Source organism: Aulonocara stuartgranti, assembly GCF_965226115.1.
Source record: "Aulonocara stuartgranti genome assembly, chromosome: 13".
In the NCBI taxonomy this organism is placed as follows: domain Eukaryota; kingdom Metazoa; phylum Chordata; class Actinopteri; order Cichliformes; family Cichlidae; genus Aulonocara; species Aulonocara stuartgranti.
This window is the reverse complement of record NC_138949.1, coordinates 16,700,812-16,725,224: the sequence shown is the minus strand read 5'-3', so window position 1 is coordinate 16,725,224 and position 24,413 is coordinate 16,700,812. Positions and strand designations below refer to the sequence as shown.

Below are 24,413 nucleotides of genomic sequence, written 5' to 3'. Positions count from 1 at the left end.
TATCTTGAATCATAATAGCTTAAGTTACCCCAACACTTTCCCTTTTTGGGGGCTATTGGCATGCATGACGTCATTTGGGAAGAGCTCTCACTGTGTGTGTGTGTGTGTGTGTGTGTGTGTGTGTGTGTGTGTGTGTGTGTGTGCAGGGAAGGCGTCAATGCGCACCAACACCAACCAGCTTGGCAGCTGTATTCCTTCGCTGTGATTGGACAGAGGGCGGTGATTCCTTCTGTCACGATTTGGGTCGCTCCCACCGGAGAACACCAACCGTCTGAGTCCAGCCTTTACCGAAGAGCTCTACGGAGGAGACGGTGCACACCGGGAGGAGAGGGTTTCCTCTCAGGGGCTGGGCTGACAACTCGGTATTTGTCCTCCTGTCGGTGAGGAGGAGAGGGAAGAAGCAGAGATAAGGGAGACCATCAGTGCTGGAGCGCCCAGCCGCCTTTCTTCTTCTTCTGTCGGGGCTGCGGTAAAAAAGTCTTTCACGATGCCGGTGTTTCACACCAAAACCATCGAGAGTATCCTGGAGCCAGTGGCCCAGCAGATCTCTCACCTGGTCATTATGCACGAGGAGGGGGAGGTAGACGGTAAAGCCATCCCGGATCTGACGGTGCCGGTGGCCGCTGTGCAGGCTGCTGTCAGCAACCTTGTGCGGGTGAGTTTGAATCAGGGCGTCAGTTTAGTATGAGCTCAATGGCAAAGTGCCTGCATGAAGTGACATTTACCACTCAAACTTTCAACCTGCAGAAAAGCGACATTTCTGGAGACTGGCTTTTGCAGTGGTGTGACAGCGTCTGTTTAATGTGTCATAAATCATTAGAATAGCAGGTCAGCAGACTGCCCTGCACCTATCATATGCCAATATCGGTTCATTTTATTTTCTGTGGGGCTTCTGCGTTCACGGAGTTAAATCCCTGTTTGGTCTTTATTTGCCATTAAAATTACATAAAGCTGTCATACACCCAGCTAACGCTCGTGCATGTTTTAACGGGGTCCTACAGTAGCTCCTACAGTAGTACAACAAAGCAACACAACATAGCAAAGTTTGCTGAGATTTGTAATCAGATGGCAGCTGAGGTCAATGAAGTTTGTAGGGCGGAAGAAATGAGTGGTGATTAAATTAAAAGCATGCCTCTCTCTCTCTCTCTCTCTCTCTCTCTCTCTGTGTGTGTGTGTGTGTGTGTGTGTGTGTGTGTGTGTGTGTGTGTGTGTGTGTGTGTGTGTGTGTGTCCTGCTGTGTCGTAGGTGGACCTGTGTACTGTAGGTTTTGTGCTCTCAGCTTCAACAGCCCAAGTTAGATTATTGCAGACTTTGCAGTTTATGAAACTCATCCATCCGTAGTAATAAACTCCACAGAGACTATATAAACACTCTGGTCATTTATCAGACTCCCACCTCATCTCTTACTCCTTTGCTCATCTCTTTGTTCATTCTTTTCCAAACTTCTTTGACCCTCCACTTTTCCACTTACGCCACCACTGTCTTTCTTCTCTGTCCTGTGGAATCTAATTGGTCGATTTTTATAGAGAGCTAAGCTTTAGTCAGTCACTGATGTCCCCTCTGTACGCACTGCCTGGGAGAAAATCAATAGAGGCCACATCATTAATGCTGATCCTGGACGTTTGCATTGATGCTGGGGTGACCTGGCTTCACTCACTTAAGAGAAAATAGCAGCAGACAGGAGGACTTCTTACAGAGAAGAAGCTGGTTTCACGTTCATTAGTAGTTGCTTCTCTGGTCATGTTTTAAATAGAAACGACACACTAAATTGAAATCATTGCTCCTTAAATGTTAAAAATCTGATCTGCTGCACAGTGCCTACATTTTTCGACACAAATGGTGGATGCGATGGTGGGATAGGTTGCACAATTAGTAACTTGTGTAGTGTTCCTGTGAAAAAAACTTACGAGTGACATCTTTTGTGGTTCTTGAATAGCAGTCCACTTTTTCCCGTGCAAGGACACACAAGATCATCTTGATAAATATCTCATTAACTGATAATGACCCAGGCTGTTCAGTTTGAACTCGAACACTGCACCATGCCACAATGAAAACCCCATCCTTTATCCAATACCCTCCAAGTGGATTAAGTCCTTGATGTCTCATTGCTACCAGGCATGTTCCTCTGTCTCTGCTTGTCCTTGTTGATTCATTCAGTTGATCCACACAGACAGCGAGCAGAAGGAGGCTAATAGCAGCCTCAGGCTTGTTGATGGGTCTCAGATGGAGTTGCGAGGTGTGAAGATATCAGGGCTGAGCACAGAGGGGAGGGAAAAAGGTGTCAGACAGAAGAAATGTTGGTAGGTGGGATGGAAGCATAAAAAAGGGATTAACTAAAAGTAATAAAGCCTGCATCTTTCCCCACTTCGCATTCTATAGTGGTATATTTATAGGGATGTACGTTTTGAGAATTGTTGTACTCTCAGACAAGATGATTGCTCCACTGACAGAGGAACGAGAGCTATGAAGTGGGTGACAAGATTGTGTTGAAAGCGAGCACAAAGGGCGCTTGAGAACTGAGCTTGTAAAACGAGCAGTAGCTGGTTGCTGGGTAGATACACTTAATTGGATGTAAGGACATGCACACATATGCTTTATTTTAGAAAGGTGAATCACTTCTACGCTTGTGCAATTTGAACTAAGATATAACACAGTATACAGCAACATGCCACCACAGAGTCCCACTGCACACTGATACAGTTTCACTGTTAACCCCATCCACAGTGGGATGGCTGTAGGGGGGTACTTAAAATCTAGGTCACTGAGACACACACTTGCAAAGATAGTGTCTGTCTCAATCCATCAGAAGTTGTGCGTGGGTTGATGCAGATCCGACTAAAAGATGTGAAAGATACTGTTGGTGTTTTTTATGTGCCTAAAAGTGTGAGCTTGGTGGAGTTTGCAAGGTGTCTGCTCCTCAAGGAGTCAGCACAGACCCTGAGTATGTTTGGGGGGTGGGGGGTGGGAAGGGGAGGAAGGAATAAATAGATTTACCGTTGAGTGAAGTAACCACACGCTGATGGAAGTGAGCAGACTAAGACAGAGAGGGAGAGGAGGGAGGCTGCAGGAAGATGCAGAATTTTTCATGATTGGTAAAGGAAGGAGAAAACATCCACATTAGCTTGGACGCTGTGAGGGAGAGAAAGTGTTTCTGGCTTTTTCAGACCAGACCCTGCCAAGCATCATGGTCTGCCCTCCCATCTCCAGCCCTCTACACACACACACACACACACACACACACACACACACACACACACACATACACACACACACACACACACACACACACACACACACACACACACACACACACACACACAAACTCTTCTCAGCCGGCTCTAAATATGAGCCATCTCTCCTTGTTCTTTGGCAGACCCGGGAAAAGTCTTCTGGCTATGTGTCCACACATGCTCTCTGCTTACCAGTGTGCCTTAAATCTATTCATGGATAAAGCTGTATTATGACATAAAGTCTTACAGCTGATAGATCGTTTACAGATTTGAAACTGATGTTAATAAAAGCAAATGATATTCATGGGCAAGAGGAACCGGGGGCACGGTGATGAATCATCCAGAGTTATTGTAGATTTGTAAGATATTTTTTCCCCCTTTTTTTTTTTAGTTTTGAACATGTTTGCTTGTTTTGTTTTTTTATAATTTTGGTGTGAGTGGTATTTGTCAAAGGAAAATATGTAAAAAAACTGACACACAGTCTGAGTCTTAGTCCCAGTTAACATACAGTATGAACCTTTGCTAAAAATATAGTATTTATTTTGTATTTTAGCCAATTAAATTATGTTTCACAGCTTGGTTTAAGGATCTTTCTGCTCACAATAACACAACAATGTTGTTTTTTTTTTTACTCCATGAGGAAAAATATTCTTCTTTTTCATTTATTTATTCTTTAGTACAAGTTCTTGCACACACTGTCATTAAAGGTCTGGTTACCACATGAAAACCAGTAGAAGCTAATGAATCAAATATTTCCCAGTGGAGACCAAAACAGAGCTAAAACGAGCGGTTGACAGAGGACAGATGGCATGCAGCAGCATGGGATCATGTGGCCACAGTCTGTGAACCCCAGGCCACCAAGATGTTCTCTAAAATAATTATTAGTCATTAGTGGCAGGGAGAAAAGATCAGCCATCATTCACAGATTGGACAGAAATGTCAGCTGCACGCTCATCAGAGGTAATATCTCTGATCTATACACCCGCTCTGAAAGCTGTGATTGACAGCTGCATTTCCTGCCGAAGTAGTCCCACCTTGCAGGATGTACAACTGCACACACAAAAAACAACCCACACACATGCATACACATCACACTGTCAGCAAACCTCTTAACTGTGCATTAATAATGTATTGAATAATCAATACCAAGTGTTGCTGCTTACAGGAAGCTCTTCTGCTCTCCGCAGCGCTTTGATCAGTCACCTGATGGCACTCTTTGAGTTCGCTTGCAGGGTTTAATCAGGAGGACATGCTCTACTTGGGGAGCTACATTCCACACATTTTCGTGTAACAAAATCTTCATTTTCCCAAACAGGGAAACTGACGGCTTCGGCTACTCAGCTAGGACTTCCTGTCCATTTTCAGATTACATTTAGGCATACTGTAAGTATCTATTGCCATATAGTAAACAAAATTGGTAGTAAAGTGGACTGGTTCTTATATAGTGTTTTTCTACTTGAGTAAACAAAGCACCACATTCACAGAAAAACCCCAGAAAAACAAAACATATATAGTTAGGTTTTAAAATGGTAAAATACTTGCTATGCACCTGAAAACAATCATTAAGGTTTTTTCCGTCCTCTCTACCCCACGTGTGCTCTGTGCATTTCTGGAAGAAGAAACACCTTTGTTATCTCCTGGAGAAAATATTCATATTTATTCTGCTCAAAGATCGACTTCTGTCCCATAAATAATTGTTTTAGCTTCCATTAAAGAAATTCCTGTGTACTCTCGCTTACTTGTAGATCCTATATTAAATTAACTGTGAATTGATAGCACCTAGCGTTCAGTTTTCTCTGTTTTAATCAGTATTATGTGGTCCAAAAAGCTGCTCTTCTTTTTAAGTATCTCAGTCTCAGCATTCGTGACGGCAAATCAAGCTGTTGAGGATCCTGAATCCTATGTTGAAACTGTTGAGCTGTTAGAAAAGTCTTGAGCTTTGATTGCTGAGTTTTGAGCTTACATCACTTATATCTATCATTTTGATGGCATCATTTTACTGATTATGTAGCATGTAATTTATAGTAGATCTGTAAAGTCAGTGCAACAGGCATAGCTCATTGTTTTAAGGAGTTTAACATTAATTTTATCCATCTATGTCTTGTTCGCATTTACATGGTGATTTCCAAATGTTCTCAAATGAAATCTTTTTTTTTCTAAAGAAAATATCTAATTACAGTTTAGAAGTTTTGTGTGAATACTTTTTTAGGACAGCTGTACTTAACATTTTGAGCAGTTAGACTGGTCATGAAGTACATTTTATTGGGGGTGCAGGTACTTCCATGTCACTTCTTTGAAACTGATTCATTGTTTAAGCATTTCACATTAAAAAAAAATAAATAATGATGATGATGATAGTGTTATGCACTGACCAAAAATGGAGTGCATCGCAAAGATATTAAAATCCCTACAGCAACCATAAATGTCATAAAAGCACCATCATAAGATGTGAAGAGGGAACTGGTTGGGGCTCAGAGTGTGCGATGGCTGCTTCCTGATTCTCTGGAGCCAGAAACTCTATTAAGCAAATTTCAGTGATGCAGCAGCAGGGAGACTGATGTCATCATCTCACTGTAATTGCATCTCAAGTGTGTGTCTGTTTGGGTCAGAGCAAGTTTTCTGTTTCACAGGTTAACAAACAGTCTGAACCTCTGCAGGAATACTGAACTTTAGTACATACCTTATCTTTGATGATTGTATCTGTGATTTTGTGCATCAAGGCTCTTCATTATATATCTGTTACTGATGTAGTTTCTAGTTTTGGGGAAGATTAAATGCCCTGACTCGTACTACTTTAATACCAGACATGTGTAATAAAATCCCAGTGCTTTCTAAAATAATTCCACCTCAACAGGAAAAAAAATGCTTAATAAGTCAAAGCAGACAGTTCTGACACATCAACTTAAAATATTATGCAAACTAGATCACGGTGTGCATTTTTAAATCTTAGCTGTCAAACAAAATACAAATTTGAAGTCAGTTGCGTATTTCTTTTTTGACTTGTGATCTACTTTGATAGCTGGGAAAGGCCTCAGCCTCCACAAGTCTCTGAACTGGATAAGCTGAAGAGGATGGATGGATGCGTGGATGGATGATTACTTGCTTATGTTTAAATTGCTTAAGCAAAGCCAGTGAGTTATACTAATGAATAGATAAAGTCAGCACTGCAGATCTCCAGTATGGAGCCATGATCTAAAGATTGAAAGAGCTTTTGAAGTGCGACATTAAACGTCTTTCCTGCCTCTGTGTATAAAAACAGACCACAAAATCATCCCGAGCCTGAGCCGCTTCCCCTCAGGCAAAGATATGACATGCATGCATGACTGAAATAGGTGTGAATTGATACATACTCATTCACCCGTCATGCTATTAATAGTACTTGAACACTGCTTCCTGTATTGCAGGAGCTAATGATAATTTGTCTGTGGTTTTGTGTGTGTGCTGCAGGTGGGAAAGGAAACGGTTCAAACTACCGAGGACCAGGTGATGAAGAGAGACATGCCTCCTGCGTTTATTAAGTGAGTCTGCATCTGAAGCACTGTGTGCGTCACTCACAGAAACATCCAGAGAGAAAATTATGAGCAACAAATCCACTTTATCTCAGCGAACAGACAGAGAACTTGTTAAAAAGAGAAAAAAAAGATTTCAGCCCATTTAACATTAGGAAACGTGGCTGTGTTCCCAGCTACAACAAAGAGCCACTTCTGAGACCGGATCCGAGTGACCGTCCGGCTCCAGCTTCCAGACTGCTGAGAAGCTGTTTGTTGTTTTCCTGCTTGCATCCAAAGAGCTGACATGAACTCCGGGTGCTGGCTGAAAGCAGCTACTCAGCAGTTCTGGGGTTCACAGACCTCGCTGTTTTTGCTTACCCGTATTTGTTGCATTTATGTCCACGCATATTCTACATTTCCAGTAATATCATCTGTCTGTCTCTGCCATATTTTTTTTCATTGCTTGTTTATATATTTTTTCTAATCGTTTTTCAGCTACGTTAAAAAGGTCCAGACCTCAATCAGATCCACATACCACTCTCACAGCTCACTCACACATACATGGGACACTAAACCATAAATCTCACTCACAGGGCTTAGGAGGGAGCATGTGGGAATGTGAACCTACCTAAATATAGATGAACCAGCAGCCATTGATACCCTAACCAATGGGGGTCAGAAAGAGAAGGGACCGGGCTTTATTTGAATGCTCCTAAAAATCTATCGTAATCACTGATCTCTGAAGTAGAAATTTAGGATTGCAAATGAAACCGCCTTTTTTTATTTAAAAAGCAGATTGCAAACTCTGAATTGAAGGTTGCATCATTTGTCTCAAGTCTCCACAGGTTTTAATAAGAAGGCCTTCTCAAATTTTGATCCTTCGAGTGCCAAATAAATACCGGTAGTGAAAAACTCAAAGTGCACAACACGCTGCCTACTGTGTGGGCTGCTTAGCCTGACACCTTGTCAGCCTCACATCTCGCCTGTGTGTTGGTTTGGTTTTCCTTGATGTCTCTCGGGTCTGATGCAGTGTGACTGACTGGTAGGTGTGCGTGTGTTCAGTATGAGTCCTAAGTCTGCTGTGTGTCTTCAGGGTGGAGAATTCATGCTCTAAGCTCGTCCAAGCTGCTCAGATGCTGAAAGCGGATCCCTACTCTGTTCCTGCACGAGATTACCTGATCGATGGATCCAGAGGGATACTGTCCGGAACATCCGACTTGCTCCTTACCTTCGACGAGGCAGAGGTGTGTCTGTTTGTGCATGCCTCCTTACATTTGTGTGTCCTCATAATCACTCTTATTTCAGAGGTGTGGCATCTTTCATGGAAGTAAAGCTTTATATAGCCGTACAGAGGAAGAAGGAACTCAGCTTAGAGCTGTAATGGAGTCTCAGATGCACCCAGATCCAATCACTGAGATCAAATGACTTCCCTCTGTCATAACTCAGGGTGTGTATGCGTGTGTGAGTGTGGTGGATTTGTTTGTGTGTACTCTTGTGCGATTGTTCAATGGCATCTCAATAAGTGGAATCACATTGGGCACGCGATTATGCGCACCATCACTAGCCTCATTTTTGAAAGAGCAGCTTCTCACAGTCACAAGACGTACATCACAAGACTGTACACGCACACAGACACACACAAGCCCACACACACAGACACACACAAAAAACTGAGTAACTTCAGGCTAAAAAAAGCTCCTGCAAAGAAGGAATTTCCTTGTTCTCATATTAAAATGTGGCTTTTGTTTTACGCCTGCATCTGCTTAAGACTGTGTCCGTGCTGTGTTGTAGGTACGTAAGATAATCCGAGTGTGTAAAGGTATCCTGGAGTATCTGGCAGTAGCTGAGGTGGTGGAGACCATGGAAGACCTCATCACATACACCAAGAACCTCGGACCAGGTGAAGTTTTATCCCCACTACTCTGTGAGAAAGTCTTTGTGTGGTTCTTAAAACGTCACTTTAGTAAAGTAAAGATTCACACAGGTTAATTAAAAATAGGAGCCCTGATTCAAAATCTACTGCAACATGTACATTTTTACTCATTTTAATTTATTTAAATAAAGAAATTATAAATGTTATGGAACTGGAAAGAGGTAGGAACTGTCACCAATAAAGCCGAGACTAAGCCGAGACTTATAATATCATATTTAAAGATTGAGGCTTAGAAAATGCAAAAAGTCATTTAAAGGTAGAATTAATCGAGGCAATAACCGTCAGATTCACTGATAATGAAACAGAAGTTATAGTAATAAAGAATGTTTGCTGAATAATTTGTGCAGAGCTGTTATAAACTGTGCTTTTCGGATTAGTTTGCTTCATAAAGCAGAAAACGCGACAACAAACTTTTTTTTACACGATTCTTTAGTTTAAAGATCCACCTGCCAGCTAAATTAACCGCTGAGTGCTCTTCTGACACTAAAATGCTTTGATTAAGGATCAGAGTCTTTTCACTGACAGGAGAACCATAAACAGGCTATTTATCACCAGAGGCAACAGGTCAATTGTGTTGTCAGTGCAGTGTGGCATAATGAGCTGGAGGAAATTTGATGCCAAACGTTTTCTCCCACTTGACTGATGCCTTCATTGTGTGAGATCAGTCGTTCGTGAAGTTACAATGTTTGTGTTGGAACTGCTTAGTTAGCGTATACACTGGGGGAAGCTTTTAGCCTTTGATTGTTCAAGCATACTTAAAGCAGCGCCAAAACCAAAGTCAATAACATTTTCTTTTTTTTCAGGGATGACCAAAATGTCAAAGATGATAGAGGAGAGGCAGCAGGAGCTGACACACCAAGAGCACAGACAGATGCTAGTCAGCTCCATGAACACTGTCAAAGAGCTGCTGCCCGTTCTTATCTCAGGTGTGTGTTCGTGGCTGCGCATGTGTGGGCTAACGACAGCACAGATCATTGAGCATCCAAGAGTTGTTATAGCAACGCAGATAATTACAGTCATTAAATGCTGGGGATGGGGATGTGAGTGTGACTGCGCGCATACGTCGCCTACAAACATCTCTGCTGCGCTACTCTTATACTCTGCACCAACCAACAGAGAAGAGGAGCACTGTTTCAACTACTTGAATGCACTGAGACTACATGGTCAAGTGTCATAAAATCTGAACTATTTGGCAACTAAAAGAGAGAAAGAAAAATAATCTCTCTCTCTACATATATATGTATATAGATAGATAGATTAAATTAAATTACATTATTGTTTTACCACACCTAAAAAGCATTTCTGAAGCTCTTTAGCATACAGGACATTTGAGCTTATTGATTTGGTTTTACTGCCCCCCATTTGCTGCACTGGTTCAGTCTCATTGAATTCAGGTGTTTTCAGTCCCACTACCACGGGTGTATCAGATCACATGCCAAGCTATGGACTCTGACTTTGCAAACATTTGTGAAAGCATGGATGGTTTTAAAGTGCTCACTAAATTCAAGCTTGGTATTGTAATAAGATGCCACCTTTGCAATAAGGCAGTTTGTGAAAATTCTTCACTTGATATTCCACAGAACCTCAACCACACAGACTCAGACCATGTGCGGGGTGAAAGCTGCCAAACCTCTCTTTACTGATTAACTGCAGAGTTCCAAACCCCCTCTCGCATTAACATCAGCACAAAAACTGTGCGGCAGGAGCTTCGTGGCATGGGTTTCTATGGCTAAGCTCCTCCTGTAGGTTTAATGCAAAGGCGATACTGGTACTTTTGTCCTGTAGTGTATATTGAAATGTATGTAACCACTGGGAGATCACTAACTGGTTTTGGACCACTGTGTTGAGACTTATCCATTGCATTCTTCCCCTTTTTTTTCTTCATGACCATACTGGATAAGAGGGTCAAACTAGGGATTGATCACTTAACTTTGCCAGGTACATCGATATTTTTAAACAATGGATAGTAAAAAAACAAAACAAAAAACCCGACATTAAATCAAATAAGATACCTGAGAAGATGAAAATGAAAAATGTTTGTCTATGGGTCTACACTTGCTTTTAGAGCCAGTAGCATTATTAGATAATTATTATAAAATAACAATTATAATAGTATTACAGATGCTGAAGACTATTTAAGATTTTAATCCCCATCCTTTAAAAGTTGGTAGATATGAAAAATAATGCCTATAAAGAGAGAAAATACTAAACTTGCATTAATCACCATCAGTCCAAGCATGTTAGTGCTGCCACAAAGGTCATTTAAAATCAGCATATTAAAAGCTTTTATTTTTTAAAGTGGGTCATTTCTATTTGCCACAATAGATTCTTAAGTTAAATGAGCACTTCATCTTAAGTTGAATATGTCGTCCTACCTGAGTTTAAACATAAATACTGTTATTTCTTTCCTCATCAGCTATAAAGATTTTTGTCGCAACGAAGAGTAGTCGAGGTGCCGGGGTTGAGGAGGCAGAGAGAAACCGAAGGTTCACTTTTGAAAAGATGAGCGCTGAAATTAATGAGATCATAAGAGTCCTGCAGCTCACCACGTGGGATGAAGACGCCTGGGCCAATAAGGTACAACCTGTGCTGCATTTAAAGACTCTGATTTTTCTCATTTTACCCCACAAACCTAAAAAAAACCCACAAAATAATCCCCACATACCTAAATCAGATTTCGCTGGCGTGCCTGCTTGCATACATACAGCCTCACTGAGCGGCATCTCTGAAAAAAAAATCACTCTTCACTTTCTGTCACTTTTTTCTTTTTGCTCGCTAGTATAACTCCTGGTTTTTCCTTTTTTTTCCTTTCCTTTCTGTACCTTCCTCCTCCATTCTTTTCCTCCCTGTAGAAGGTAAGCCTGTTTCTCTCCCCATCAGCGGTTTCCAGCATGCAAGCGTGTATGTGTGTGAGAGATAAGGAGACACAATATGTCCTCATGCTTACATTATTATTATTATCTATCATGCTGGTATTTGACAGTAAGTGTTTTGTGTTTCAGTCCACTGACTGTTGGCTGATGTGTGATGTACAGCACACATACTTCATCACTTTATTGTCATATGTGCATATCTGTTTGTCTCCAGACGTCCATTCGAGTCAAACGGCCTGAAACAGAGGTTTCTCAGCTCGGTTATTTATTTTAACACCTGTCTTCAGTCATGGTATTTTTTCTGGTGTATCGTCTCGTGTTTACGCTGTCAAAGATCGACCATCGTAGCACAATAAGACGCTGTTTTTGGCTGCATATACATGCTTGGAAAAAGTAATTTTTGGGCATCAGTTAGAGATTGTGCATTGAGATAATTTAAGCCAAAGTTAAGCACTGTTTCACTCGTCTAACCTGTAACTCTGCATGTTTCTCTCTGCACACAGCCTCCTTTGATAATGATCTGTCTGTTTGTGTCTGTACCGCTGTGTATGAGCTGTGATAAGCACTTACTGTCAGTTTGTGAGAGAAACCGCTGGCAAGCGATGACTGCCGTCCTCTCGGGTCATGAATTATAGAAATAAGCTGGTTGGTGTCCAGATCCATCCATAATAGATGGGCTGTATTGAACGGTTCCACTTAAGAGGTTCATTCTTCTCTGAACTGGAAAAAACATTTTTTTTCTCCTTTCTGGTTGAAGCACTGAAAGAGTCTGTCACATTTTAGATTAAGTCACTTAGTCTTATTTTCTCCTTTATAATAAGGAATTATTTTTAGCAAGACATTGTAAAAAGTGGTGATTTCTGTGTAAAACATAGAACCCATTTTACAGCATGAAATTAATAATGTAATACGACTTCATTGACTAATATTAATAAAACCAATTTTGTGCTGTTAGTGCCCACATTTAAGACTTCATAGCTTGCAGGCCACCATCCATTTAATCGTGGATAAACCAAAATATAGGTTTTATATGAGGCAGTTTTAATGTATACATCTATGTGTTGAACTTTCCCACAACAAAATAGCCTTTACAAATGTGAGCCAAGCAACCAAGTCCAGCTTTACACTGGAAATTAAAGTCTCACAGTTAGAAAAAATCTAAAAATCAGAAAGCTACACTGCTGGTAATACCGTTCCCCATTACAGTGAACATTGGATTTAAAGTTTATTTTGTTAGTCCTATACACTTCATCAGTCTTGTGTACACCATCCTCAACCCATAAATACTGACAACAGATTTAGATGTGCCCCAGTTTCCGTAAAGATAGCAATTATGACAACAAATAATCTGTAAAACTGTAACTACTTATAAAAAGTGTCTTTTTTTCTGTAATGAAAGCAATATATTTGTCTTTAACACATCTCTTCTCTTTACTTCAGGATATGGAGGCCCTGAAGAGATCTCTGGCTTTGATTGAGTCAAAGATGGCACAAGCTAAAAGCTGGCTCAAAGACCCTCACGGACAGCCAGGTGGCTGTTTGTTTCTTATCTATTGTGGCTTCAGCTAAAAACACCTAATCGTCAAACGTGAATGTCATGCCATGGCGGTCTGTCGTTTCCAGGAGACCTCGGTGAGGTGGCCCTGCGTGCAATACTGGACGAAGCTGGTAAGGTGGGAGAGCTGTGTGCTGGGAAGGAGAGGAAAGACATACTGGCGACCACTAAGGCTCTGGGACAAATGACTGACCAGGTCACAGATCTACGAGCTAGGTAGGGTTTTTCTGCAAGAACGTGTGAGTTAAACAGTTTTCCATCCTCTGTCCATGGTGTGCGATTAGGTGCGCATTTGAATTGTGTATTCAGCTGTCAAGCCTCGGCTGAGTGTCTTTGTTGTTCTTAACAGAGGCCAAGGCCCGACCCCGGGGTGTGTGCAGCGTGCCGGCCAGTGCTCGCAGGGCTTAGACTTGTTATTTGGCAAAGTGGACAGTGCTGCTCGCAGACTGGAGGCTCTAATCAATGCCAAACAGGCTATTGCCAGGAGGCTGGATGCTGCACAGGTCAGATAGAACAACAATAATATCAGAATGAGCTACACTAACCAGGGAACTGCTTTATTCCAGCAAATCCGACTCTCTACTTCTCTAATCCTTTTCCAAGCAAGTGTTGCAGTTAATACTTTACAAATTCTCTCAGAATTATTATTGTTTAAAAGAGAGACCCCACTGGGTAAAATCTTCACTAGTAAATAGCCCCTTCACATGGTAGAAGCTCTACTGTGAGACATGTGTCAAAAGATGTACTTATTTCATATGTCATACTGCACATGTGCATATTTAGGCATGGCTGGCTGATCCTCACGGCGGTCCCGAGGGGGAGGAGAACATCAGAGCGCTCCTTGCAGAAGCCAAACGCATCGCCGATCTATGCGAAGACCCCAAAGAGAGGGATGACATCCTGCGTTCCATAAGTGAGATCGCAGGACTCACTGCCAGGCTTATGGAGCTACGCAGACAGTACGGTTTCACCTCACATTTCTCATGCTCGATGACACGTGCATTGTGAAAACTATACGTAATACTTAGACACTCTTTCCATAGGCTCAAACTGCAACCCCATGCCACCAATAGGTGGCATATTTTACCCACCTGGAAAGTATGTTGTTGCCTGTCAACCTTGGGCATGAGTCCTCCAAAAAGGTTTTAAACTGTTTGAATACGGTGTCACGGTGTTTTTGTGGAGGGGAATTTAAAGGGAAATATCACTTAACTAAACAACAGTCTTTAATCCAAATGCTTCTGTAGCTCAGTGGATGATGGCGAAGATGATGATGAAGATTAGTTGCTTTTAGGAACATAACTGTAATGGTCTTCTGCTGCATTTATTGAGCATAAAGCAAATTCAACTTCAAACACTGAACAAATTACCTAGATATGCTCTAATTAATACTGATCTGCACTTTGAAGGTAAAAAATGTAGAAAATGTGGCTATGATTTCCGCATTTGGAACAGATAGTACTTTTACAATGTGTAATTTAGTAGAGATATTATCACTGTATTATGGTATCCTGTCAAAACGGCTGTGCAAGGTCATAAAAAGAGAATCTGACTTTGTTCTTCTTTTCTTAGAAGAATGATAAAGGCATTTCTTAAACGGTGCCCTGAATTATTGTCCTGACCAGAACTTGTAGTTTTATGTCTAATAATCTGGACATACACATATAGAAATGTTTTGTCTTTATTTCTACTACACAAAAAAGCAATGTTAGGCTTTAAAAGTGGTATTTCTCCTTTTTGGTGGTATCTAACAGGGGTGTAGTGTTATTTTATAGTCTATATTAAGTCTTTTATGCTTTTTTGTCTCTCCCTCAAGTTGTCTATCTTTGTTACTGTCTCAGGGGTAAAGGTGACAGTCCTGAGGCCCGTGCACTCGCTAAGCAGATTGGGGCAGCGCTACTGACCCTGCAGTCTAAAACCAACCGCGCCGTAGCCAACATGAGACCAGCCAAGCCTGCAGTAACCTTGGAGGGCAAGATGGAGCAGGCCCTCCGTTGGGTGAACAACCCTGGAGTGGACGACAGAGGAGTAGGTAAGTGGTGCTGGATGACTGCTCTAGGGAGTGATGATGCAGTAGTTTGTCTCAAAAATAAACACCCTGACCTTCCAGCGCATTTTGTGCATCTCTGTGGATGATGGACGGATTGTAAAAGAAACCAGACACCAAGTGAATATCGCTCTTTGGGGATGTTAGCCATTTGTGATCAGTGAGGTAACTGTGAAATTACTCAGGCAGGAAATGTGATTGCGTGGCACAGAAATGACTGTGCTGTTTCCTTAAATGCCCACAATGATGCATTTTGTGCATCACTGATTGACTAACTTGACTAGTTTAGTCATTCAGGGACTCTTGTATTGTTTTCATGCTTTGTTATTGCAGTCTTCCTGCTTTGTCATTTGATTGTTTCCTATTTCGTCCCATGCTTCCGTATGGGAGCAGAGTGTGAGATGCTACAGTGGAACACAGGTATCTCTCTATGAAGCTTTCTTAGAAGACATAACCAAACATGTTATTATTAGTAACATTATTAACTTCCTGGAAACTATATAATGTTAGCATTTACTGCAAACTATAGCTTCCTACTATTGATGTTGCAAGAAATGACATCACTTCTCACTTTGTATTTTTAGTCCCTGTGACCAACAAAAAGAAAAAAGAAAAAGCGATACTTCTATATCTGAATATGGGTTGTTATTGAGGTATCTAGAGCATGACTTCTACCCTGTGTTACTCTCTAGGTCAGGCAGCAATCAGAGGAATGGTCGGGGAAGGGAGGAGGCTGGCAGGAGGCCTGTTAGGCCCGTATCGTCAGGATATGATTGGGCGCTGTGACCGAACAGAGGCTCTGATGACATCCTTGGCAGACATGGCTGGCAGGGGAGAGGCTGAGGCTCCTCATGCACGCGCTACAGCTGCACAGCTGCAGGACACCCTTAAGGTATCTCACAAGCATGCACATTTAGTCTATAAATAGATTAATGCAGAAACACAACCTCCCCTGTAATCATATGTAAACAAGTTTCCAAATACACAAAATATACCTGACTAAAAATCATGGAAAAGGGGAAAATGCACGATGGCTAGAATATTTCTGTTTGATCCAAAGGTGCAGCCAATATAACAAAAGCATGGGGAGTGAGGATGCATAGTGTGAGACTCAGTAATGTTGATTTCATTGAAAGTGCTGGTGCAGAGCTCCCCCTGGTGGATTTATGCAACAATCTCTGCTTCATCCAGGACCTGAGGCAGCGCATGCAGGAGGTGATGACCCAGGAGGTGTCTGATGTTTTCAGTGACACCACCACACCTATCAAACTGCTGGCTGTGGCTGCAACTGCACCTCCCGATGCACCAAACAGAGAAGAGGTCAGTAATGCACAAAACACAGCACCAATAACACATCCCATTCACCTGTTTCCAATAATAGACACCATGGCTCAGCTGTGTGGTGTGGGAGGTTGATTATGTCTACATTTTGACTGAAGTGCTGCTAATGTTTGTGAAAGGTTTTTGAAGAGCGTGCAGGGAACTTTGAGACCCACGCGGGTCGGCTGGGGGCAACGGCAGAGAAGGCTGCTGCTGTGGGAACAGCCAATAAGACTACAGTAGAAGGCATCCATGCTGCTGTGAAACATGCAAGGGAGCTCACACCACAGGTACTTCTGTTTGATTTGGCCGCCCTTGATTTGCATGATCACGTATCAAGATAAAACCTGTAGGTGTTATATACAGTCTGAGCGTGACTTGTTTACTTTTTTGTTTGTTTTCACATCCAGGTAACGTCTGCCGCTCGGATCTTGTTGAAGAACCCTGGGAACAAAGCGGCGTATGAACACTTTGACACCATGAAGAACCAGTGGATCGACAATGTGGAGAGACTCACCGGTGTGGATTTTCTCAGCATTTCTCGTGCTGCTTAAAATATTACCTTGCTGCACATGAGAGAGGATTTACAGAGGCGTGCTTATCTGTGTTTTCTCTCCCAGGTCTAGTGGATGAAGCTATCGACACCAAATCTCTGCTAGATGCGTCTGAGGAGGCGATAAAGAAAGACATCGACAAGTGCAGAGTTGCCATGGCAAATGTTCAGCCCCAAATGCTTGTTGCCGGGGCAACAAGCATAGCAAGGAGAGCTAATCGGGTCCTGTTGGTGGCTAAGAGGGAAGTTGAGAACTCTGAAGACCCACGATTCAGAGACACTGTGAAACACGCTTCAGACATCCTCTCGCACACCATCTCACCTATGGTGATGGACGCCAAGGCGGTGGCAGGGAACATCCAAGATAAAGGTACAGGAGAAAAACATGTTTAATATAATGAGTGATAAAGAATGACTCAGGTTTATTTACCATGTTTTCGCTGTTTGTTCCAAAGCTCTGCAGAAAGCCTACTTGGACTCGTGTCTGAGGATCCTGGCTGCAGTCGGAAAAGTTAGAGAAGCCTTTCAGCCTCAGGAGCCGGACTTCCCTCCTCCACCTCCTGACTTGGATCAGCTCCATGTAAGCACATTCAAACACACATAACACACTTTATTCCCACAGTAGACTTTAGCAGTAGTAGTTAAACTATTAAACTGGGATTCCAGTGTTTTAGGGAAATATATCAGTCTTCCTTTATGTGGGATTAACAAACTTTCTGAAACAGGGTCTTCACATTGCTCATGAGTGGGTTACGACAGCCAAGAATATTTTTTCTATGATTTAAATTTGATTGTCTCCATTTATTTTAGACCTAGATATAATATTGTTTGTCCCGACTTGATAAAAATACTCATTTCTGATATGTACTCTGGTTCTGCTGGAGGTTTCTTCCTGTTAAAAATGAGTTTTTCCTTCTGGCTGTTGCCAAGTGCTTGCTCATAGAGTCCTCTGATTGTTGGAGTTTTCTTTGTATTATTGTAGGGATTCACCTTACAATATAAAGCACATCGAGGAAACTGTTCTTATGAATTTTATATCAATAAAACTGAATTTAAATATACTTGTGAATCACATATTGTTATGCATGGTGGTCAGACCCAAGCAATTTAGGATCAAACAGCAGTATGATGGAATAACGTCTATGAATTATTATGAACTACCTGTATGTGTGTTTTCAGGTTAGTGATGAGCAGGCCCCACCCAAACCTCCATTACCAGAGGGGGAAGTGCCTCCGCCTCGGCCTCCTCCTCCAGAGGAAAAGGACGAGGAGTTCCCGGAGCAGAAAGCTGGAGAGGTGCTCAGCGAGCCCATGATGGTGGCAGCCAGGCAGCTGCACGATGAGGCGCGCAAGTGGTCAAGCAAGGTCATTTCACACAAACATGCATATTTGCATATTTAGCCAAACATCTGTGTATAATTTTAAAGTCATGATTTCTAGTTAGTTGCTGGCTAGTTGTCTAAAGAAAAAAAAAGTCCCATCTGTGGATGGGGGGGAACCGGAAACTGTCATCTGTTTAAAGTGTCAGCATGTGACTTTGTTCACGGTGTACACGTGCACACTCAACATGCACGAAGTGAATATGAGATATTGCAGTGAGAAATCCCAGCCTCAAATCTATATTACAAAAGCTCACTCCACTTACAGCAGACGTTATCTACTTCGTCTTTCCTCATATCTCTGTGGCTGTCAATGTTCCGTGTGTGTGTGTGTGTGTGTGTGTGTGTGTGTGTGTGTGTGTGTGTGTGTGTGTGTGTGTGTGTGTGTGTGTGTGTGTGTGTGTGTGTGTGTGTGTGTGTGTGTAAAAGAACTGTACACAGGAACAGCTAATCTGTATAAATAACTAGGAGTAATGCCCTCTTGCTATCTTTGTGGAGCTGATAACCATTTTCCCCTTAATGGCGCCGCTAACAGTTTTTCCACAGATGTTTTGTGTGTCTTTTAAAAACTATCCACAAACATCCAGACATCTCTGGTGTTGGGTCACACTCAGTTTGCCAACTCAGCACTAGACCTTGTTTGATTATGCAAATAGGTTATAAACTCTCAGCTCAGCCACCGCCTCAGAGTAAGGCACATCATCCACCCGCTGCCTTCCCAAACCAGCTCCTCTTTCGTTTTAATTTCCCCCCATCTAAATCGTCTGTGCCTATGTGTGCAGTTTCACCTCCCCTGTCCCTGCACCTTCACCTTGCTTGAATACGCTCCTCCTTCCTCCTGTAAATCTCCTGTCCTTTATTCTTCCACCCAGTGCCTCTCATACTATACTAAATGCCTCCTTTTCCCATGCTTCCTTCCCTCCTGCTATCCCTGGCTTTCCACTCCCCTCTTCTTCTCCACATTCCTCCTTTTTTTCCTCCTCCTCCCACCCCTTTTGCCTCCCTCCCTTTCCTTCCCATCCCCATCAATCCTCCAACCACCACCAACAAACCCCCCCACTGCCTGGCCCAGCCTGAAGATGAGGAGGCAGTAGAGGAGAGGGAGGTAGATGATGAAGATGAGTTTACTGATGGTGAGGATGACTATGAGCCAGAGCTGCTGCTGATGCCATCCAACCAGCCTGTCAATCAACCCATTCTGGCAGCTGCCCAGTCTCTCCACCAGGAGGCGCGCAAGTGGTCCAGCAAGGTCTGCGCACATACATGCACATGAGCGCACACACAACCACATGTGGATCAAACAGTATGTGTAAAAGGCTCTAAGTGTTTTGGGTACTGTTTGACCCACGCACGCACACGTGCACGTACACCCACGCATGCAAAAAGATAAATGCACAACACAAGGAAAGCCCCGCAGGACAGGAAACACCCACCGGGGGCTGTCTGAACACTGAGCTCTGCATCTGCCACTACCAATGGAAAACTCCAACCAGCTGCAGCTGCTGTTTTACTCTTGTTGCATTATTTTCAGACCTGGTTACACAAATGGTAATGCTGATGCCATGCAATGGTTGCACAAAACGTTGAGGACTGTGGGAATGTCAGGTTTGATTGTTGCACCACGTGGATAAACTGGTACTGGCTTCACAAGTCCTTAAGCTCATGTTTGGGTAAAGCGGTTCAAAGGAGGAGGCAGACGCTCTGTCTCATCATTGCCTCTGTTGTCAGACTTTCATTGTCTGGCCAACCTGTGAAGCCAAGGATGACAGTTTCCCAAAGACTTCTGGGTGATTTATATATGACATTAGATTGCCTGCTTACCCACTCTGGTCACCTGCTTCTGCTTTTTAGCCCCTATTATTAATCACTTTAACATTACCTCATGTGTACTAACTTCAGGTTGACTCTAATATCACAAAGAAAATGAAAATCTCAATTAAAAATCGTGTTAAACATGCTTGCATTTAATTTTAATTCAAATGTAATAATACAAAACACTAGAATTTTAATGTCTGGTTTCCCAAAACCATATTTCTCTGTTAACAGCTTTAACTGCTTCCTCCTTTTCTACATCCCCATTCTTCAACAGGGTAATGACATCATAGCCGCAGCCAAGCGGATGGCTCTGCTGATGGCAGAAATGTCTCGGCTGGTGCGTGGTGGAAGCGGGAACAAACGAGCACTGATCCAGTGCGCTAAGGACATCGCCAAGGCCTCGGATGAGGTGACAAGACTGGCAAAAGAAGTGGCCAAACAGTGCACTGACAGACGCATCAGAACGAACCTGCTGCAGGTGAGGATTTGCATAGACACAAGCGCACTCTGTCTTCAACGGGAAACATCTAACATCTGTTCTTCCTGCCAAAGGTCTGTGAACGAATCCCTACCATCAGTACTCAGCTGAAGATCCTCTCTACTGTCAAAGCCACCATGCTGGGACGGACAAACATTAGTGAAGAGGAGTCAGAGCAGGTAAACGCACAACAAAGCACATACAGTTGTGGTCAGAAATTTAAATTCACCAGTCATGGGCATGAATGTCATGGTATTTTAATGATTTCTTTGAGCTGTTCTTTTCCCAGAGTGGAGTGATTGTGCAGCATACATATTTAATGACTTTAATAAGCAAGAACTTGTGCACAAGTTTGAATTTATGAAGGATTTTCTCTCATCCACATAAGGTCAAAAGTGTACATACAGGCTGAAATATATACATACCCTACCTACTAATGTTTGTTTAATGTCACTTAGCAAGTTGCAGCTTGATCAAATGCATTTGGTAATCATCATCAAACTTCTGGTATCATTTTTGGCTCTCTTCTTGGCAGAATTGGTGAAGTTCATTTAAATTGATTGGTTTCCAGGCATGGACCTGACTTTTAAGTGTAATCCGCAAATGTTTAGTAGGGTTGCAGTCAGGGCTTGATGTTAGCCTTGAGGTTTACTCATTTTAAACTAGTTTTGATGTGATTTTGGGATCATTGTCCTGTTGGAACATCCAGCTGCGTCCAAGTTTCATCTAGATGTTAGTTTGAATTGAAGCTGAAGAATTTAGGGGTAGCCCTCCTTCTTAATTATTTCATCCACTGTCCACTGTATTTGGCAGTAAAACAAGCCCAATAACATGCTACAACTACCATGATGCTTGACAGTTGGTACAGTGTTCTTAGATTTGAAAGCCTCACCTTCAGTTTTTCCAATCACACCTTTAATCACCTCGTTTCACTGTGCACAGTAACACTGGTGTTCCAGCAGTTTCCAGTTCACGGCAGGCCTGAACCTTGGAGATTCCTGGGTTGTTCCTGAACGGTGACAGTTTGGGTTGTTTCTGTTATTACAGTAAATGTATAATATGGCAATCTCTAAGCTGACAGGCAAGAGAAAAAATAGGAAAGAAAGAAAAAGGAACAGTGGAAAAAATGGGACAAAGTACAATAAAAGGATAGAGCACAAATAGAAAAGCACAAATGTTGCGCCTGTAAGAAAAAAAACACCTGGAACAGCAAAATGTTAAAAAGCACAGAGACACAAATCAACAATCTTCTTTTGTTTTGTGTCAGTGTTTGTGTCTTTGTCACGTCTTGCTTTTTAAAGATGTACGTTGTACAATTATTTCACCCTGCAACAGTTCAAAGAAATAATTAAAAAGCTCAAAATCAAGATGACATTTGTAAGTAAACTTCTCACCCCAACTGCACCTCACAGTGATGCACAATCCAACCTTTTTTTCTATTATTATCCATAAACTCAGCATCTGCAGAAAGCAAAGTGCTATTTCAATGCCGTAGCTGTCTTTTCAAACTTGAAAAGCTCTACTACACACTGCAGTCCCTGTTATTACACTAAAAGCTGAGTTGGTAGTCTGGCATTACTGAACAAATGTAACTGATGGGACACTTAATTTTTTTTTTTAAATCTGCATTTAAGGTGGATTAGTCATGTCATGGCCAAAATTTGTGACAGATCTTTAAGCTGTTATTTTACTGCTTTGTTTGCCTCACCAGGCCACAGAGATGTTGGTCCATAACGCCCAGAATCTGATGCAGTCTGTGAAGGAGACGGTCAGAGAAGCAGAAGCAGCCTCCATCAAGATCCGCACCGATGCGGGCTTCACCCTCCGATGGGTGCGGAAGACCCCCTGGTACCAATAATCATACCTGGTCGCTGACATGGATGATGCTCTTTCTTTAAAACTTTGCTTCAATAGCACAAACCTCGAGTAAAGTAGCAATGTGCATATGCATTAAGCGTAAGCATGTGCACTTCAAGAGGAAGCTGCGGGATTTTGAGCCATTCTCCACTGTAGTTTGGGTGTTTGCACCAGGAAGCATTAGATCTGGTCCCATGCAGGTTTCTTTTAATGGCGTGAGCGGAATCGCACAGGTATATCGGAGACAGTTTTTTAAAGTATATTTTTGGTATGTTGTGTTACAAGACTTTATCCAAAGTTCAGGTATATATTTTTTGCATGAAAATGTTTTCTATTTTCTAAAGGCGAATTATGACACTAAAATGCTCCCAGAGGACGTTTACTTTGCATTCAGTTTTTTTCAGTGAGTTTCTTACTGTCTATTGTACATACAATAATTGTTTGTTTTATGAAAGATTTTTAGCTTTATTCACTCAGTTTGACTCTAAAGTCGGGAGTAGTGGAGCGAGCTGAGGCGCTCACTTTCCTTCCTGTTTACTTTTTAACAATAAAGGTTCTTTACTAAAGATCTACAAATTCAGAAGTTCTAGCATCATCACTTCAATGATTTTATACTTGAAGGACTTAAAGGTGTTATGAATACAAGTGAGACTGTTTTAAAGCAATTATATGATTAGAATAAAATATATGGTTGTTAGTGACTATGTTGTTTCTTGGGAGGTTGACACTACAGCTCACGGGTTTTCACTTGACAGCAGCAGTATGTGTGACATTGAAGTCAAAGTCAAGCTTAACTGATATATTTTTAATGTGCGTTTTCAGTTCTGTGTTTTCATTTTAGTTGAACTTCCACAGTGATCAATGCCAAAGGATTTGTTTTACATTACTGTGAGCTTCTAAACACTCAAACTCCAGGTTACTGCAGACAGTGCCGTCCTCTGTAGAGGACCCGGAGTGCTTTTTTTAAGGTCTGTTTATTTTTAGCCAAAATATATGAATGTTTTACTCTGCTTTGCATTTTTTTTGTAATTTATTTGTAGTGCTGCACTGTACTGCACTCTTTGTAACAGTTGAACTGTTTGGAAATTTTAGCAAAGCTGATGATTTTAGGCAGCATCCTTTTATTGTTTGGGTGTTTATTTTTTAGATATCCAGATTATCCCTCTGTCTGAGCTCAGTAGTCCCACGTTAAATGCTCTAAAGCATCATCTGAAAAATCCATTTGTTTCCTTTTTTAGATGACCCCGGTGGTTTGAAAACAAGACAACTCTTTTTATCAGGCAATATTGTCAGCCTAGCAACGTAGATTTTATTTTTAGGTTAACACTAAAATATATTTAAAATGAGTTTGTTGTCATCTAGGATTAAACATATTTTTACATTAATACATGCAGTCAGTCAGCAAATTCATATTTTTATTTCCCTTAATTTAACAGTGGAGAATTTGTATGCACCTGTATGTGAAGTCTTTTCGTTTAAGCAGTAGTAGTGAGCAGTCCAAATGACACTAATGGACAAGGCTCTGGATTGCAGCACAGAATGTTAACCGCATTTTCACTTTTATTTGGGCCTACTGAGCATGTAGCAGCACTGACTATTCACTGAGAGCGACACAATGTAGATCTGCGTGTGTACCTGATGTGTTCATTCACACCCAGAATGTATACTGATAGCTTCTAGCCCTGCCAACACATCTGCTGTGCCTTGGAAGAAGAATAAAAGACTATAATGATGACTGGACTTGGCCTCTTGTTCTCTGTTCTAAGTATTAGAAAAACTCATGACCACACATAACAACGTCTAGGGTTTACAGAGAATGGTCTGAAAGAAATACCAGGAAAGAGTCAGGCTCATCAAACCAGGTCCCTTGTTGTCCAGTTTG

At 41.9% G+C, this 24,413-nt stretch overlaps 1 protein-coding gene across 3 annotated transcripts; it reads left to right on the top strand.

The window, feature by feature from the left end:
• Nucleotides 1-215: 215 nt before the first annotated feature.
• LOC309720078 (vinculin-like) lies at nt 216-24,266 on the top strand. Of its 3 annotated transcripts, XM_082556655.1 has the most exons (22): nt 217-655; nt 6,678-6,748; nt 7,815-7,965; nt 8,513-8,621; nt 9,458-9,580; nt 11,071-11,231; nt 12,968-13,058; nt 13,151-13,298; nt 13,432-13,585; nt 13,866-14,041; nt 14,924-15,114; nt 15,822-16,021; nt 16,321-16,449; nt 16,590-16,739; nt 16,860-16,968; nt 17,070-17,372; nt 17,458-17,582; nt 18,182-18,367; nt 19,454-19,630; nt 20,471-20,674; nt 20,749-20,853; nt 22,386-24,266. In XM_082556655.1, exons 1-22 carry the CDS (start codon nt 488-490, stop codon nt 22,530-22,532), a joined length of 3,378 nt encoding a protein of 1,125 aa, XP_082412781.1. In that variant the 5' UTR covers nt 217-487; the 3' UTR covers nt 22,533-24,266. The 3 variants fall into 3 exon arrangements, with proteins under 3 accessions (XP_082412783.1, XP_082412781.1, XP_082412782.1); XM_082556656.1 differs by lacking the exon at nt 19,454-19,630 and having other exon boundaries at nt 219-655; XM_082556657.1 differs by lacking the exons at nt 20,471-20,674; nt 20,749-20,853; nt 22,386-24,266 and having other exon boundaries at nt 216-655; nt 19,164-19,504.
• Nucleotides 24,267-24,413: the final 147 nt, after the last annotated feature.